This window comes from Glandiceps talaboti, chromosome 6 (genome assembly GCF_964340395.1).
Source record: "Glandiceps talaboti chromosome 6, keGlaTala1.1, whole genome shotgun sequence".
Lineage (NCBI taxonomy): Eukaryota > Metazoa > Hemichordata > Enteropneusta > Spengelidae > Glandiceps > Glandiceps talaboti.
In genome coordinates, this window is record NC_135554.1 from 686,777 (window position 1) to 706,270 (window position 19,494).

The 19,494-nt window shown below is 35.8% G+C and overlaps 1 protein-coding gene across 3 annotated transcripts in view; it reads right to left on the reverse strand.

Moving 5' to 3' along the window:
* The window catches only part of LOC144436631 (spermatogenesis-associated protein 6-like), a 105,012-nt gene that overhangs the window by 49,679 nt on the left and 35,839 nt on the right, over nt 1–19,494 (reverse strand). For all 3 annotated transcript variants that reach the window (XM_078125460.1, XM_078125459.1, XM_078125461.1), the window contains exons 4-5: nt 17,760–17,914; nt 9,346–9,475 (exon numbers count right to left, since the gene is read on the reverse strand). In XM_078125460.1, the coding sequence (XP_077981586.1) occupies nt 9,346–9,475; nt 17,760–17,914 (285 nt within the window). The remainder of the gene's footprint in view (nt 1–9,345; nt 9,476–17,759; nt 17,915–19,494) is intronic.

Sequence of the window (19,494 nt, forward strand, 5' to 3'; positions counted from 1 at the left end):
ATTTTGTAAATCATTTGCGTAATTTTATTGATGATATGGGTAATGAATCCGTCCTGTGTGGCGGTGACTGGAACGTTGTACGTGATTATCAGTTGGACACAATGGGTTACATGAATGCAAACAATCCAAATGCAAAACGGTCAATTGACGGGTTAATTAATGAATATTATTTAGTGGACATTTGGCGCTCGCTGAACCCTGAGAAGCATTGTTACACCTGGCGTCAGAAACGTCCCCTAAAACAGGGACATCTTGACTATTTTCTCATCACTCCCGATCTAGAAGCTAGGACTACCAATTGTGGTATCAAATCTGGTTACCGCACAGACCACTCTTTGGTTATTCTCAACCTTAATCTTTTTAAAACAGATAGAGGCAAAGGGTTCTGGAAATGGAATACCAGTCTTATTACAGACAAGCGACCTATCGGTCAGAATAGCTCCGCTGTTTTTTTTTTAAATTTTTTTTTTAATTTTGGTGACATGTAGAAGTGGTTCAGCTCTTTACTATGCAGTTTTGTTTTAGCGATGCAATAAAGTGGTTAGTGGTTTCATATGATGTCTCACTATAAAACACATTTTACACAGAAGTTGGTAATGTATTGTACTTTTATACCATAGTCACCATTTTATAACAAAAATCTACTGTTTATATGAAAAATTGCACAAAAATCTCAGAAAAAAAATGACTGGGAAATGCACACAAGAAAAAGAAAAAAAAGAGGATTTTGAGGTTGGCTATAAATAATTCCAGTGTCTTACAGCTTTAACCCTGGAAAATTTTAATGATGAATGAAATAAACTAGGGATCTAAAATAATTTTGAGGCAATTTCAATTTCAATTTTCTAACAAATTTACCAAGTCAACAACATTCAACTTGTACTAGTTGTAGTAGATATATATATAGAAAAGAAATGTATTAATCGCCATCTTAGTTTCCGTACGGCGACAATCCCCAAGTACCCGAAAGAGAGTCATTCTCAGCCAACAGGGTTCGACACTGGAGTAAAAAAGTCACTATCCCACAGGACTAGTAAAATTGATAACGTAGTAGTCCTGCAAAAAATTTGGTGGTCCTATCTTTAAGTGCTTTCGCTTGTTCACTTAGGCTCTTCATCTCTCTTAGTTTTTGCTCTACTTCTAATTCACTTTTCCAAACCCCATATTTATTTCAAACCGTGTGTTGTAATTGAACTGTCTATTTCTTTGTAGTTGTTTGTGCATCATCAACTCATTACTGTAATTTTATTCTCTTTTTTATGTTTTGGAGCTTCTTCTCTTTTTTTTGTTGCTTTCTTTGAGTAGTTTGTCTTAATTGGGGGGGGGGGGGAGTAATAAGATGTTATGTGGTCTTATTTCTAGCTTAAATACTACATAACATTTCTGGTACACATTGATCTAACTATTGCATTTTTAAAAGACAAAAAATTACCTTCCCATGGAGCAAGTCTTTATAGTGTTGTCCTTAGTGCATATTAGAATGTATTTACAACATAAAAATAAATAAATTTGAAGGTTACCAGCAGTTACAGCAAAATTTTGTTACTTACATGTACAAGTCACTTTGTCTATTTTCGTGTCTATGTACTTCCAGGTTGACATAAACGTTAAACGTGATACAGTCGGCCCTATAATTACTAAGAAATGACAAAACCGTTCGCAAAATAAAGTTCAGGATTTTAATTTTTCAAACTGAATATCAATATCCACTACACATTCAATAACTGGTTTCGCGTATTTAGAAATGTGCCCCAAAACTAGTCCTGCTTGCATACGGAGGAATTCGGGACTCGATTCTGACAATTGTCCCTCCCCCTCCGTCCTGCGAAGAGCCAGCCATGAAATACGGACTTACAAAAAATGCCAGTAACTAAGGAATAAAATCGCCCAGTGGTCAAATATTAGCAATAAATCTATTATTTAGTCAGTTTACCTCATTTTGACTGCAAAAGTCCTATAGCGGATGACCAAAACTATCAAAATCAGAACTTTTCAAATTCTATCGTAAATTTAATCACTTCTCCTTACGTACGTCGGCGCAAGTGTCTCTGGGTAATTATTCATCTCACTCAACGATATCAAATGTGGCGGTGTTACGAGGATTAGTTGAATGTTGCAGTTCGCACTTGAAAAGGTCCGATTTCGATGCTTTTTGTGATCTGAGCAGGGAATACTACCGTCAGAGGAATGGAAATGGCGTAGATATTCGATCGGTTGCAAATATTTGATCGGTCGGTAGGTAATTCTTTTGCAATTGGCGCGGGTACATTTTGCTTGCGGTGTTGTAATAGGCAAACTCTATTGCTCTTTGCATGACGGTGTTTAGAGTCAAGTCAGTAATACAGACTCGTGCACCGGCATGTAAGCAGGACTACCCCAAAACATGAACACGGAACACGGAACACGGAATCGTGTCAGTGTTACTAACTAAGTTAGCAGTTTCATTTTAGGCTGTAAGTTGTACCGGTAAAAAAAACGATCATCACATCATGTAGGAAGTACAAAAACATAGAACACGTTGTTTTCTTGCTGAATAAACTCACTGAAATAACAACACGGTCAAATTGCGTCTTCGATTTTGACAGCCACCATTGTTATGATTGAGCTTCACTTAGTTCCGTTGAACGTTGAACGCTGACATCCAATTTGTACAGCGTTTTTACAAAGGGAGCTCGTCAATAACCTACCGAATAATTAACTCAGAAACGTAGTTTAAATATTAACTGATCTAAAAATTACTGTTCAGAAAGACTACGCATCCATACATAAATACGAATTCATGCGACAAAGATTTCAACTTTACTATTTACTTGTTACAGTGTAGAGGCGCTAGGCCAGCCTTACCCTTATTATACACATATCATCGTACAACTAATTTTATTGGCTATAATATTAGCTACATTTGAAAGGTCTCACTTGATTGGCTCATCCTTCGCTATTCCCGTTTTCAAGAGACACCCCGCCAGAATAAAGTGCCACGTAGTACAGCAATGGCGCGAGATCGCCTGTTGGGCGACTTTCCCACCGGGTGTGCTTTTCGAAAACTACACAACACATGCTTTTATGACACGGAATCATAGAAAATCTACCCCGTTTCCAAACTAATCGTAATTTTATCGCGAATAGACAACCGGAGTTGGTCAAAATAGCAAATTAAAAATCAAATGAATTTTACTATGACCGTGAATTCATTATATAGCCGGTGGTTTGAATTCTGAGCTTACAGAAAGTTACTAGACTCGCGGGATAGCGGACCAGCGTGTATGTCGAACCCTTGCCATACGTTACAGCATAGACCCTCCTGGTTACAGTGGTAACACTCGTGCATGTTCGATTACCTTTCATAAAGAAAACACAACGAAATGGTTGAAATGATCTTTTTTTTAAATTTCTTTTCATCACAACAACAAAATCTGCGCGATCAAAAGTGTTGTAAACTAAACCAGAAAGAATTATCGGGCTGGCTAAACTTCCCGATGAACTGGAGTAAGGTCCAAGTCCAAAGCCCCGATAGTACGTGAGAAAATCGTCTCAAACTAGCGATACAACTTTCAAAATATAACTTGACATGTTAGAGTTATACAATTCAAGACGGGTTTTCACTCGAAAACAACAATTCTGTGAATAATGACACTGAACGCAGCGATTTCTCGGACGATGTTACCACTGCACTGTAACGTATGGCTGACAACGACTTGCTTCTGGGTTAGTCCCTCGTGTATCCGGGTACTTAGGATTGTCGTGCATTACCACATCGGTAATTTTGCCACCAATATTGATCGTACAAAAACAAAACTCCATAAATGAACCACAAAGTACTTTCCCTTTCAAAATGTGGTAATTTTAGAAAGAGTATTATCGTTTTTATTGACGACTGACTCTGTCAAAAATCGTTCGATACACTTCAGTTCAGGCGCTAGGCATGGAAGACTTCTCACAATGATAATGAGGTGCATATACTGGAATGAACCATTCTGTAGGAGGGGTGGAGATTGGATTTGAAGTTCTGTTTACAACCCTTTTTCGATCAAATATTTGTCATTTGGGCGCACAATGCGTAGAATTAAGACTATAGCACATATTACATTGCTTGTTTGACGTCAATAGTGTCTTTTGAAAAGTTGCACTTTACCTAAAGTCTCGCGGACTGATTTCCAATATGGCGTCGGTCATTATGCTCATTAACATATTCATTTTTTTTTCAAATTTCAAAAAAAAAATCTTAAAAAATAGAAGAGAAGACGTGCTGACTTGAAATTAACAAATCTGAGTAAGCTACCCCCTGTGCATCAATACACCAGATATCAAAGCAATCTGACTTGAAGTTTATGAGGAGTTGACGAAAATGTCATTTTTGGAAAAAAAATCATAAAAAATTGAAAATGGCACAGATCAACTTGGCATGAACAAATCTGAATAGCCTCCCCCCAGGGAACATGCACACCAAATATCGAAGAATTCCGACTGTCACTTTCGGACTAGATAGTGAAAATATAAAAGTTTGACGGACACCTATGATTCACTCTACTCTCTATACCTCAATACCCACCTATACCTAAAGCTACGCTTTCAGCTTTCGCTGACAGCGGAGCTAATAAAGATTATGTTGTTATGGTAAAGACTATTATTCATGAAACTTTAAATGAGTATTCTATCAATGGTACTGTCGACAGTGCAGAGGTCGATTTTACTGAGTTTTCTATTAGCGACCAGTTGTTATGGGGAAACAATGAAATTGAAAATCCGCGGTGCAACTATTCAGTATACTGCTAGACAAAAAAGGAAACGCAATAAAAGAACAGCTGAGTTAGAAAAAGAAATTGATATCCTCGAGGTACAATGCCAGCAAAATCAGGAAAACATTGGTGAACTTGAAACAAAAAAACTAGAATTAGAATCTTTACGTGAACATCATATGAAGGGAGTACTCCTTTGTTCTAAAGCCCAATGGGTTCAACATGGTGAAAAACCAATGAAATACTTTTGTAATTTAGAAAAACGTCGATATGTTAACAAAACTATGGAAAAGTTGACTGATAATAATGGTTTAGTTTTAATAGAACAAGAAAAGATTCTTGCAGAAGCTACAAATTTCTATAAGAATCTCTATACCAGTCGTGGCACTACGGAATCAGTTTCATCGTTTATGAGGGATTTTAATAGTAATGATATCAATAAGCTGTCGGATGACCAGAGTTCAATTTTAGACGGTGTAATCTCTTATGACGAATGCAGTAATGCACTAAAAAACATGGAAAACGGTAAAACCCCTGGTTGTGATGGGTTTCCCCCTGAATTCTATAAACTATTCTGGAGTAATATTGGTCGTTTTATTGTTAGATGTATAAACAAGTCTTTTCGAAATGGAAAGTTTTCTATTTCTCAACGTAGAGGGGTAATTACCTGTATTCCAAAGCCAGGAAAAAACAGGCTTAATATCAAGAATTGGAGACCAATCACTTTATTAAATACAGATTATAAGCTCGCTGCTTCATCAATTGCCGCACGTATCAAAAGTGTGCTGGATGATATTATAAGTTCGGACCAAAAAGGTTTTATCAAAGGTCGCTTTATCGGAGAAAACACTCGTCTTGTTTATGATGTGTTAAACCAAACCAAAGTTCAGAATATTCACTGTATGCTTGTACTGATAGATTTCGAAAAGGCTTTTGATTCGATTGAATGGGCAACTATTGATAATGCTCTGAAGTTCTTTAATTTTGGGGAAGGGATAAGGAAGTGGGTTGCTACTTTTTATAGTGAATCCAGTAGTTGTATCTTAAACAATGGCTACTTCTCTCAATTTTTCAATTTAAGCAGAGGAGTAAGACAAGGGGATCCCCTGTCACCCTATTTATTCATTATTATTGCAGAGTTGTTGGCCATTGCCTTTAAAAACGACCCTGATGTCCGCGGTATCAGTTTATATAATATTGATGTTCTCCTTGGTCAGTATGCAGATGACGCTTTCCTTTTTCTTGATGGGACAGAGAAAAGCATTGCTAGGGTTCTAGATATTCTTGACAGGTTCACCAATGTCTCTGGCCTGAGGGTTAACAGCGAGAAGACAAAAATAATTTGGATAGGGGCTTCTAGTCATAGTAAGAAGGTTATGCTGCCAGAGAAAAAATTACAATGGATTGATCACCCTTTCGAGGTGCTTGGCTGTACTTTTGACGTGGATTTAAATGATATATCCAAGTTGAACTACGATCCTAAAATTTTAGAAATTGAGAGACTATTAATAACCTGGTCCAAGCATCCTTTGACCCTATTTGGGAAAATTACTGTCATTAAAACAATGGCATTGCCGAAACTTACTCACTGCCTATCTGTGTTGCCAAATCTAACAAGTGTACAAATCTCTACATTAAACTCGTTGTTTTACAAATTTATCTGGAATGGTGGCAGTGATAAAATCAATAGAAATAGACTTTGTCTAAAGGTAATAGATGGTGGCTTAAACATGGTGCACCTGTCAACATATCAGAAGGCCTTAAAGCATTCCTGGCTTCAAAAAGTTTTTAATCCTAAGAATAAGAGTTCATGGAAATGTCTTTTCACTTCCATGTTAGGCTTGGATACTAGTTATTTGAGATTTTATAATAGTCACCAGATTAAAATTGTAACCGCTCGCAAATTTAAGAACAATGTCTTTTGGCGACAGGTTCTAGAAAACTGGTCTGAGGTCTCTTATTTTCCAAAAAATACCGCCGATTACTTGAATCAAGTCTTATGGCTAAACCCTTATATTAAAGTTAATAGTAATGTTGTATACTATAGATCATGGGCAAACAATGGAGTTAATCAAATTAGTGACCTGTTAGATGAAGAAGGCAAGTTTTTATCTTTCACTAATTTCTGTACAAAATATGGATTACCTGTTGATTTTTTGACATTCTGTGGCATTATTGATTCACTTCCAATAGCATAGAAAAGGGAAATTACATTAACTTCGGAATCTCAAAACACTTTTCAACATAATACTATTACTACAGACAAGATTTGTAAAACTATGTACACAACTTTTTTAGATAATAATGTAAAAAATAAGACAAAGCCCCAGAAATGTATGGAGAAGTGGTGTGAGATATTTAATATATCTAAAGATGAATTTTGGGATTACTTTGCATTGATTAAAAAAATTACAGATGATGTATCGCTTCAATCTTTTCAATACAAAATGCTCAATCGCATAATTTGTACAAATAGATTTCTTTTCCTTCGAAAACTCATTGATCACGAGAGATGTACCTTCTGTAACTTAGAAACTGAAACTTTGAGACATATATTTTATGATTGCCAAATTGTTAAACGGGTCTGGAACTTTGTATTTAATCTGTGCAATACGACTTTTTCAGAAAAAGAAATATTGTTAGGTATTATTAGCACAAACCCTAATGTCTACAGTTGGAATATTATCTGTTTATTGACTAAGAGATATATTTTTAGTTGCAAAGTGAACAAAGTTGAACCAATGATCACTGTCCTTGCTGAAAAATTCAAGAACTATAGGAAGCTGCTAGAGTGTTATGCCTACGAACCAAAGACAAAAAAGATAATTGATAGCCTTGAGAAATATTTGTAATATAACTTGTAGTCAACTTTATTTTATCTGTTCATCTACCTTGATTGCATCTAAATGTAATGTATATTGCAATACTGGGCTAGGTTCTTCTCGTTTCTTTTGTTGCAGTTTTTTGGCTTTTTCCTTCTTTGTCTTTCCTTTGTCTTGTGTTTTTTTGTATCCTTTCAGTAATAAAAATTTAAATTAAAAAACAAAACAAAAAAAAAAAAAAAAAAACCAAAAAAAACCCAACTGTACAGTTTTTAAAAAATGTTTCTCCACATGCTGATCCATGCACGCTAAGTACAGGTGTCATTGGCTGAATGACTATCCAGTTGCCTATCCAGCCTTGTTGTTATCTGTGCAATACGTGCGATCATTTAGCTGTTGCTATGCGTGTGGTCATATTACTAGACATATCTGCATACATTTTTTGAATGTTCGTTCCCTTGTCTATGAATACCCAATGTTATTTTTGCAATACAAATGATCATTTGGCTGTTGCTATGGGCATAGTCTTATTGCCAGGTATATTGTCATACATTTTTTGAATGTTTATTCATTAGTCTATTAATCCCTTTTGTTATCTTTGCAATATTATATACCTTATCAACTAACTGTTGCCATGGGTGTGGTCTTGTTGGTAGGCACATTTACATACATTTTTTGACCCAAATCACACACCGATGGTAAGATCATATTGACTTGAACAATTTCCCAACTAGACACTCACACGGTAATACACCCACCAAATATCAGGGTAATTGGCCCAGCATTTTTTGACTTGAAGTTGTTTACACACATCCACACACACATAGACAAACAGACAGAAAGACAGACTCTTTGCCATGCCCATAGCACTACTGAACCTTATCAGTTCAGTTGTGCTAAAAACTGTATATTATTAGTTTCACTCATACATGTACTGAGTATTGTTGTATGCACCTAAATGTACACACACACACACACACACACACACACACACATTTCTTGTGTTTATTACAGAGGATCACAAAACAATAATGGATCTTTCAATGTAAATCTGACATTGAAGACAAACAGATCCCTTCAACTTGAACACTTCACTGACTGAATGGTGACATGATTTAAAAGAAATTGTTACTGCAGCAAAAAATAAATATTCATCACTACAAAGTGTCTATGATATGCAAGAAATGGCTTGATTTTGATACAAGAGAGCTTGAATGTGATTTTATGGGGTTAGACTCTTGAATGTAGTCTATGTTTTAAAGTTGTATAAATTGCTAATTGTTGCTACAAATATGGCCAGCATTTGTCAAAAAGTTAAGTGAGCAACAAAACTAATGCTTGTGCATGTATATATTTCTTTTCTATAATATTACCTGTAAATATGACATCAATGAAATTGACAACAAATAAATATAACAATACTACAAATACTACACTGTGATATGCCAAAAAAGGCCTGATTTAATAATATAGGGAAATACATTCAACTGGAATCTATATGTATTACAGTTTTCTAGTTAGTTTTAGATAGTGAATATTGATTTTTAAATTCAAATATGACATAGGCTACCATTCTGTAAAATTTGCACATGTCAGGAAACAAAGTAGTGTGCATATGTGCACCTCACCTTTGTACAAGGTTTGAATGAAATTGAATATTACATGTCAAAGAAATGATGTAATATGAAGGGATATGGACAGACACACACACACACATGTATGGAGCCCATTGCAATAGTAAAATGGCAACTAACAAAACAATTGATTAACACACACAATTGACCTACCCGTCTGACTACAAATGGAGGCCTATCATCTATACTGTGTTGTCGTGTACTTTCATCAAATAGCTGTCGGCGTTTCAATGAAGGTGATTTCACTCTTCTACTGATTGTCGGTACTTCATAACTCTTTGTCCTGTGGTTTGACAAAACAAATGATAATCTTAATTATCTGTAAGTATAATCATGGTTCAAATCTTGCCTAATGAAAGAAATATACATGTATGGCAGCAGTGAGGCTTGAACTGGCAAACTTGCACATCTCAAAATCCACTACTCTAACCATTAATAAGTGTTATGTGTATGTACATGTATGTGTGTATGTATGTATGTATGTATGTATGCAGGGTTTGATCTAGGCCGCGCCATTGCATAATTTGCACACAAAAATCATGATCGGCACACTTTTGATCTCATTTCGGGCTCAAGAAATTTGGTGGTTGATATATGTGCGCTCGATCTGAGCTCAGAAAAAAGCTGAGTCCCTGCCTAGCACTGGGCTGTCACCGCCAACAGTTTAGCTGTAGCATTTATTACCCATCCATCTTTGTGAGTCTGTAACATGGGTTGTCACGATGGAACATGGGTAATATATGTAGAGCCTTTGACTATGGTAAAACCATTAAAGCATGTGTAGACAACCACGTTGTTTTGTTGACATTATCAATTGGAGGTTTACAGAGCAGAGCTGGGGATCGATGTGATGTATAACGTGAAACTGCCAACATGGCACACCGGCAATGTATACTCTCTGATTTTTGTGACAATCTATGGATGTTACTACATTTTTGTTGCAAATTGCACAATGGCACGGCCTAGATCAAACACTGTGTATTGATCAAATCTTATTTTAAAAAGTTTTGGCTTGGATGACATGCACTGGTAAAGTGTTCCACTTGGTACAAGAATGAGATTCTTACTTTTTATACCCATACATTCGTGACACAAGAATTGAATTCTGAGTTTTCTTGCCCAACAATTCTTGGTATAAGAATGAAATTCTTACTTTTTCTTGTCTACCCATGAATTCTTGATACAAGAATCAAATTCTTCAGTTTTCTTGCCCAACAATTCGTAGTACAAGAATGAGATTGTCAGTTATACTTCCATGCACAACAAAAGGATATATCCCTTTGTTAATACATGTAGTGTGTCTCCATTGGTCAAGCTTGTAGGCATGGCCATATATGGAAGTGTGTGGACAGACCTGATGCATTCTGGGATAGCATCATTTGGCATCATTTGACAGCGAGTAGGAACAATTATTGTTTTTAATTTGATCCTCATTTTCCCAAGTTTTTTTCTGTGCAAATGAATACCTCCTGGTAGAAATAACATTGATTTTTTAAACGTTAATTAGACCATGGGCATTGAAGAGAAGTGGACTGGAAACAACAGCCAAGCAAAGCTATAGGGTTATATTGATTCACTGTCATCTGACTATCAACTTTTTCTATTTCAACTTCTTCATCAACCTTTTCTTTTCAAAGTTATGTTGTGACTTCTTTTCTGAAACCAGAAGTTGGATTACTTTGATATTTGGTGCACTGGGAATGGCTATTTAGATTTGTTCATACCATGATGATAAAGGTCAGTTTCTATTTTCTGTACAGGTCAATCAGGATATTTTGACTTCTTGTCCAAAGTCATTGGTCAGATTGCATTGACATTAATTGTTCAGGTCCTATTTTTAGTGGATAGTTTGGGTATTTTTGATAAAAAGTAATGCACCCAATTGACTGGGAATACATCAGTTCTACCATTTGTACACAATTGATTTCCTTTGATCTTTTGCTTGCTTTCCAGTCCATCTCTCTCCAATGTTTATGATTTGATTGCTATCTTTCCAATATAAGTGATCATTTGGCTATTGCTATGAATGAATGTCCAAAATATGGCTCCAGGCGCACGCACTGATGGATGGATGCACACACAGACGGATGGCACCCAATTTATAAGCCCCATCCTGGAATATGCTCGGCAGGGCTAAAAATTGAAATTCGTTCAAGCACAATTGAATATAAAGTCTCCCTATTGCAATTTCAGATTTCTGTTACAATCTAAATTACAGAATTGAAAATTTGCATAATTTCTTGGGTAGGTCACTGGTGCCCTGTTGCTGTTGACTGTCGTAAAGTACATAGGCAATTAATAAATTTTCTGTGGCTGTTGGGGTTGTCTGTCAATGTCATGCTTTTATCCCTGAGCTTGTGAAATCAGGGTCCATTAAGTTTTGGGGCAAGCCCAGTGGACTATTTCAAAGGACTGAGGCTGTTTAAGCTAGGCTAAATATCTTCTAATTAATATACAGATTTCATTTGATTGTAACAAGATAAATGTATGGCATATGAAAGTATTTAGAAGATAAAAGATAAAACTGGTTGAAGTGTTGCACGACATTGAAATGTTATATTTTTAGAAGAGTTCAGAAGATAGTTTTATTGACTTATATTGCCGTTTACGTCAATAACAGTTTTAAAATTTACAAGTTTTGTTTGGGGTAGATTTTTTTTTTTTTTTTAATTTTTTTTATTAAATAAAGAAAAAAAAAGTTACAGAGCAGAAAGTACTAAGAAAAGAAAGAAAAAAAAGTAGAAAAAAGTACTAAACAAACCTACATTTCTTCAAAATATTCCACAAAAACACCCCACTTTCGTAAATGTAAACCTATTTTGCCTTTTGATGTTGCAATTTTTTCCTCAATCTTGTAAGTATATCTAAAGTATTTCTTAAAAGCTTCAATCCGTGGGATTGAGTTACTATATTTACGTGGTTACATTTGAAATAAAAATAACGTACCAAAAGAAAAACGAAATTATCCAATACAGTAACATCTTCCAAGATACCAAGTATACAATAAAGTGCGTTTAGAGGCAACTGAGTATGAGTTATTGAAAAATACCATTCTTTAACTGAAATCCAAAACTTGCTTACATGCGTACAATTCCAAAAGAGATGATAGTAATCTTCTACAACCTCATTACAAAAAGTACATAAAGGTGAGTCTACAATGCCCCAAGTGAATAATAATTTGTTTGTAGGTAAAATCTTCATGATCAATTTATACTGAAAATATCGCAATTTCACATCAATTGTAACTTTAAATGGAAGAACAAGCAAGGTAGACATTGGTATTGGAATGTCAAGAATATCATGCCAGTAGCGAACAATGTGTAAAGGGATATCACTGGCAGCAATAGTATTCAGAAAATAATTATACATATCCCTATTAATTTTCTTATCGGACAGACACTTTGTGTTTCGAAACTTAGGAAGACACACTTGTAGCTTTGGAATACCCTCCTTAGCAAGTAACCTTTTCCAAAATTGGGGTATAGCTGATAACAGTTGGTTATATTCATGATTTGTGCAAATATTACCATAAATTCTTGTAAAATAAACAAAAGAATAAAATTTACATTCCACGTCTATAAGATCATTAACGAAAACAACACCATTTGAAATCAGAGAATTCCAAAGAATTGGTTTGTTATTAATACGTATTTTAGAATTATAACAAATCAATTCTTGACACACGTCATCCTTCGTGTTGACTAATGAGGAAGTGTCATTGTACTGCAGCCATGCTTTAATAATTTCTTTTAAGAAAGTCGAATGAACAGGGTCCAAGATGCCATGGTCGCAACTACTAACGTTGGCATACTGTAAAAGTGGGCCGACGCTTTTCAAAAGGATATAATTATACCATTTAGAACAAAACAAATTATTATTTCGTATAATTCTCAAGCCCCAGCTAGCTTTTAATGACTTGTCAAAAGCCTCAGGGTTTGTCAAATTAAGACCACCCTTGTCATAGTTACTGAAAATAACACGCCTTTTTATCTTTTCCGGTTTTCCATCCCAGAGAAACTTAAAGATTAACGAATTATACTTTTTGAAAAAAATGGTACTGGGAGAAGGGAGAGCCATGAAAAGATAAGTAAATTGTGACACAACTAGTGCCTTTAGAGAAATCTTTCCATACAAGGTAAGGCCCCGCCCCCACCATGGCTGCAGTATCTTCCCCGCCTTTTCCAACCGAGGATTAAAATTCTTATCAAGTAGTTGTGATATATCAATAGGAATATGTACACCCAAAACATCAACTGCCCCATCAGTCCACTCAAGTGGATAAACAATTTGCGCCAATACGCAACACTTTACATTTGTCATAATTAGGCTTAAGCCCAGATATAACCGAAAACCGACTCAAAGTATCAATTAACTCATTGAAAGATTCCGGATTGGGCTGAACTGGAATATTAGTATCATCGGCATATTGAGATATTTTGTTTTCAACTAACCCAGTTGTCAAACCCTTAATAATGTCACATCCTCTAACTCTTATCGCAAGGTAGATTTGGGGTAGATTTTTCATTAAAGGACTGTATTATGGAAATAATTTTTCCATATAATGAGTCAAATACATGTACCGGAGTTTTCCGAAAACAAGCCCATCCGTAAAGTCGCCCATGGGCGATTATTTGGCGAGTGGGCGTCTATTTGGTTTTTCAGATTCACTACGGCAAGAATTTTGCCTTGTTATATTGGTAACGTTAGTTTTTATTTAGTTCGAATGTTCAGTTGAAAAAACCATAAACTTAGAGTGCCAATAAAAAATGGACGTTTTTTCCACGAGAAGAATGTGACCGTGAAGGTAGGTACAGACACTTTTGTGCTGACATCGATCATCAAGCCGGCAGATGACTCAGGATGATCCGCAGACGTCACTGTCAATGACACACTGCATCTAAAAATAGGTCAGGGTAATTTGCATGTTACGTTACGAGTGGGCACACAAAGTGAATTTAACATCAAGTGAGAGTTGATGTAATGTGTAATGTCATGTATAAATGAGTTCATGGAGATTTACAGCATGGATTGAGTGGGGATGGTTTGTTTGGTAGTTTTTTGTCTCCAAGGGAAAAAATACTTTTAATTTCCCAATCATAAAACGATCGTACAGTGATGACAGACAACAAAATGCTGGCCGGTGGCTCGGTAATGGTAGTTCTCTTTTTGGAGTATGTGGTGGCCCTGAAAAGGGCCGTTTGGTTTGGGTTTCAACATGTTAAATCTGAGGGTACCACACTTACTCGGTAATAGTGTAGTCAAGTGCAGTACAACGGAGGATTTTTCGTACTGTGACTTCTTTACTCTCGGATAGGTAAAACCCAAGATTGCAAATCTGGGCAATACCTACTCTGCGAGAGTGGACGAATGCATTTTTTTGGCTTGATTAAAACACTGCCAAATGATCGCCCTGGGCTTCTATTTAGTTCCTCTGTTGTGGTTCCGAATTTGCCGATTTTCCGAATAGTGGCCCAGGGCTAGTTTTCAGAAAACTCTGGTAGTACTATTCTTGGAAGAAGAATTGTTCTTCTTGAATATTCTTGAGACAAGAATTGTTTTTCTTGAATATTCCTGAGACAAGAATTCAATTCCTTAAATATTCTTGGGACAAGAATTGATTTTCTTGAATATTCTTGGGACAAGAATTGATTTCCTTGAATATTCTTGAGACAAGAATTGATTTTCTTGAATGGTCTTGGGACAAGAATCATTTTTCTTGCCAGAAGAATCTTGAAAATTCTTGAGACAAGAATTCTTTTTCTTGAAGATTCATGGGACAAGAATTCATTTTCTAATATGTTCTTAGGACAAGATTTTTGGGTAAACCTGGCATAAGAAAAAATGTTAGAAGTGAGTTCTTCTTGACCTATTGCTCCGTAGCACATACTATAAGAACTGAGCCTCATGTACTGCTCACACATGCGCAGTGGTGAGGGAATGATGTCACCTCTATAAATAGCATGTCCATTATAGTTAACAATCTCCAGTGTTATTAAATGTTGTTTTTTTTGTTGAACACATTCCTAAACTTTAACAAAATTGGTTCCAAAATGACAAACAACAAAGTGCAGATATAGTAAATACTACAAGTGATATTTTATCCAACAATCAAAGTGCAAATAAAACTAATTACTACAATAAACAGTCCACGTCCTTCACTTTCAACAAACAGTCTGTGTCCATAGATTTATTTCAAGTATGTTTCCATTAATGTTATTGTTGATGCACCAGTCCTGTTTTTGTCAGACAATCTGCTAGCTGATTTTTCCATACAGAATCTTATCCTTCTAAATTTCTCCAAATCATCTTGCAACTACTCTTGCCTTTGGTATTATGCTGTCCGGGGTCGATTTGAGAATGTTCACCCTTTGTTGATATACACTTTTGCCATTCATCTGATACCTCAACATATATTGTGTTTGTTTTCCAGTTGTCCAATTTTGTCAACTTCCCTTTTGTCAGAGAAATGTCTTCTGTGACCATGACAGACTCTTCCATATTGACATTCAGGTCAGGGGTAGTGTCATTTACTTGTTCAGCTTTTGGCATGTTATCATCGATGAGTAGAACTTCACTTTCTTTGTCACCTGCCTCATGTTGAGTTTCATGTGCATATTTATCTTGTATCTTTACACAGTAGTGACCACTTGAGGTAAAGTTCAAAGTTACAGGTTGGCCGAAAATTTCTGCCTTGTCATTAGCTAGGTCTAGTACTGTACCTGCTCTCTTTAATGATGTCCTACTCAGTAGTAATGGAAGGTCAATGTCAACGACCTCTGTGTCGATATTACAGGAGGTGTCACCAATTCTTGCTGGCAGAATAACAGTTGCCATAGACTTTGACTTGTACTCCATCACCAAATTTAAAACATCTGTTACTGGATAATGTACGTATCTGGGACTGACGTTTGTCACCCAAGTTGTTGATATAGTGATCCAACCATTGTTTACCACAGACTGTGTGGGTACATGCAGTATCGATGACAGCATAGGCCCAGGAGTCACTCATCGGAACTTCATTAACTGTAAGTGATCCCTGTTCTTTTGTAAACAGAGTCAGATCACATACCTCATTCATGACGTTGTCTTCCTCTCTGGTTTTGATGTCAGCCGCAGTTTCTCGATGTGGACATTCTTTAGCCCAATGGCAGACTGATTGACAGATCATGCATCTTGTTCGTTTACCAAATTTGTCACTAGGATTTGTCCCCTTGGACATGTTGCCGTCACGACTGTTACGTCTATGCTGGAACCCATCATATCCAGTACGTTTCTGGTTTCCATTCGCTGGTGTGTACCGCTCAGTATAGTAAGCCGATTCTTGTTTAATCGCTATAGCAGATGTACCCCCAGCAGCGTCTTGGTCAAGCACATGGCTATCACCAAATATGCGTTTCAAAGCCGACTTCATAGACGCGAATTGGAATCCGAAGCAGCACTCAGAGCAAGCTGTCGGTCCTGTTGTGATAAATTCGCTCTATCTAACAACCTAAAGGATAGAACGGTGTCAGGCAGTTCCATACTATATTTCTTGCACTGATTATAGCGCCGTTCATATTCCATCACAAATCTTGACATCAGCATGTCTTCCGTCTTCTGAAAGTTGTCAAAAGTTGAGTATGCTTCATATAAAGAGAGGTCAATAGTCTCCTTCTTAGACATCGAGTCTAATGCCTTGAGTAGGGTATCCATACCATCATCCGTATTTAACTTTGTTGCGTCAATTTTGAGTGCCGTGGTTCTGGCCTTTCTAGCCAATGCCTGCTTCTTTTTGTCAACGTCCATCATCAATCACCACACGGCGAGTTCGTTTTTCCAGGTGTCATAACCAGTGTTCGGGCCCAGGGTTGGGGGATTTTTGCAACTATTTGAAGCCATGTTATGTTAAATGTAATGCTCTGCTACCATTGTTAGACGCGAGTTCTTCTTAGTTCGGTCACTTGAGCTGTTGTTCCGTAGCATGTACTGTAAGAACTGAGCCACATGTACTGCTCACACATGCGCAGTGGTGAGGGAATGATGTCACCTCTATAAATAGCATGTCCGTTATAGTTAACAAAAAATTCTTGATATAAGATTTTATCGGTAAGAATTTTCAAGTATTGCAATTCTTAACCTACTGATTCTTGTGTTAAGAATTTTTCAAGAATTTGGTAGTGTACATTTGTATAAGGGAAGATGAAATTTGCCATGGATCTAAATGAGAATGTAAATGTGAATTTAGAAAAAGACTATTCAGTTCATACATGGCCTGTCCTGGCCTGTACCTGTGTTTTGTACCAACTGTAAATAAAATCATTGCTGATACATTGTGTTGTTCCATTGACTTTCACTTATATGTATCAGTACAAAGCACCTTCTCCAAGCAGGACCTGTTAAAGTTCAAAGCCTTTATCACATTCCAAAGATAATTTAACATTTCACATTTTGTTCTCTTGTGACTACAATTTCTAAGGTGAGTGTTGTCACAACATGTCTCACACTCACCAAACTTCATTTTATAAATACAAAATGTCTCTTACAATATCCCTGTCAATTTATTCTCCTGGTTTGTTGTTACTTCTTACCTCTTTCTCCTTCTTGATCTTCTCCTTGTTGAGAGGGTAACAACCTCCTCATCTGAATTTGTTTCCATGGTGAAATCTCTAAGCTCATCAAGTGTAGGGGTAGAGCTGTCCTTTACTGTTGTTGAACAGGAGAATTCAATCTTGGGTGATATCCCCTACAAAAGAAATGGAACCAATGTTCATACTTTATACATGTTTACTACATGTACTACAGTAGCTTACCCAATACTTTATACATGTTTACTAGCTTAGCCCAATACTTTATACATGTTTACTAGCTTAGCCCAATACTTTATACATGTTTACTAGCTTAGCCCAATACTTTATACATATTTACTAGCTTAGCCCAATACTTTATACATATTTACTAGCTTAGCCCAATACTTTATACATGTTTACTAGCTTACCCAATACTTTATACATATTTACTAGCTTAGACCAATACTTTATACATATTTACTAGCTTAGCCCAATACTTTATACATGTTTACTAGCTTAGACCAATACTTTATACATATTTACTAGCTTAGACCAATACTTTATACATGTTTACTAGCTTAGCCCAATACTTTATACATATTTACTAGCTTAGACCAATACTTTATACATATTTACTAGCTTAGCCCAATACTTTATACATGTTTACTAGCTTAGCCCAATACTTTATACATGTTTACTAGCTTAGCCCAATACTTTATACATGTTTACTAGCGTAGCCCAATACTTTATACATGTTTACTAGCTTAGCCCAATACTTTATACATGTTTACTAGCTTATCCCAATACTTTATACATATTTACTAGCTTAGCCCAATACTTTATACATGTTTACTAGCTTAGACCAATACTTTATACATATTTACTAGCTTAGACCAATACTTTATACATATTTACTAGCTTAGCCCAATACTTTATACATGTTTACTAGCTTAGACCAATACTTTATACATATTTACTAGCTTAGACCAATACTTTATACATATTTACTAGCTTAGACCAATACTTTATACATATTTACTAGCTTAGCCCAATACTTTATACATGTTTACTAGCTTAGACCAATACTTTATACATATTTACTAGCTTAGACCAATACTTTATACATGTTTACTAGCTTAGCCCAATACTTTATACATGTTTACTAGCTTAGCCCAATACTTTATACATGTTTACTAGTTTAGCCCAATACTTTATACATATTTACTAGCTTAGCCCAATACTTTATACATGTTTACTAGCTTAGCCCAATACTTTATACATGTTTACTAGCTTAGACCAATACTTTACACAGGTTTACTAGCTTAGACCAATACTTTATACATGTTTACTAGTTTAGCCCAATACTTTATACATGTTTACTAGCTTAGCCCAATACTTTATCCATGTTTACTACATGTAGCTTAGCCCAATACTTTACACAGGTTTACTAGCTTAGCCCAATACTTTATCCATGTTTACTACATGTAGCTTAGCCCAATACTTTATACATGTTTACTAGCTTAGCCCAATACTTTATACATGTTTACTAGCTTAGCCCAATACTTTATACATGTTTACTAGCTTAGACCAATACTTTATACATGTTTACTAGTTTAGCCCAATACTTTATACATGTTTACTAGCTTATCCCAATACTTTACACAGGTTTACTAGCTTAGACCAATACTTTATACATGTTTACTAGCTTAGCCCAATACTTTATACATGTTTAATACCTTAGACCAATACTTTATAC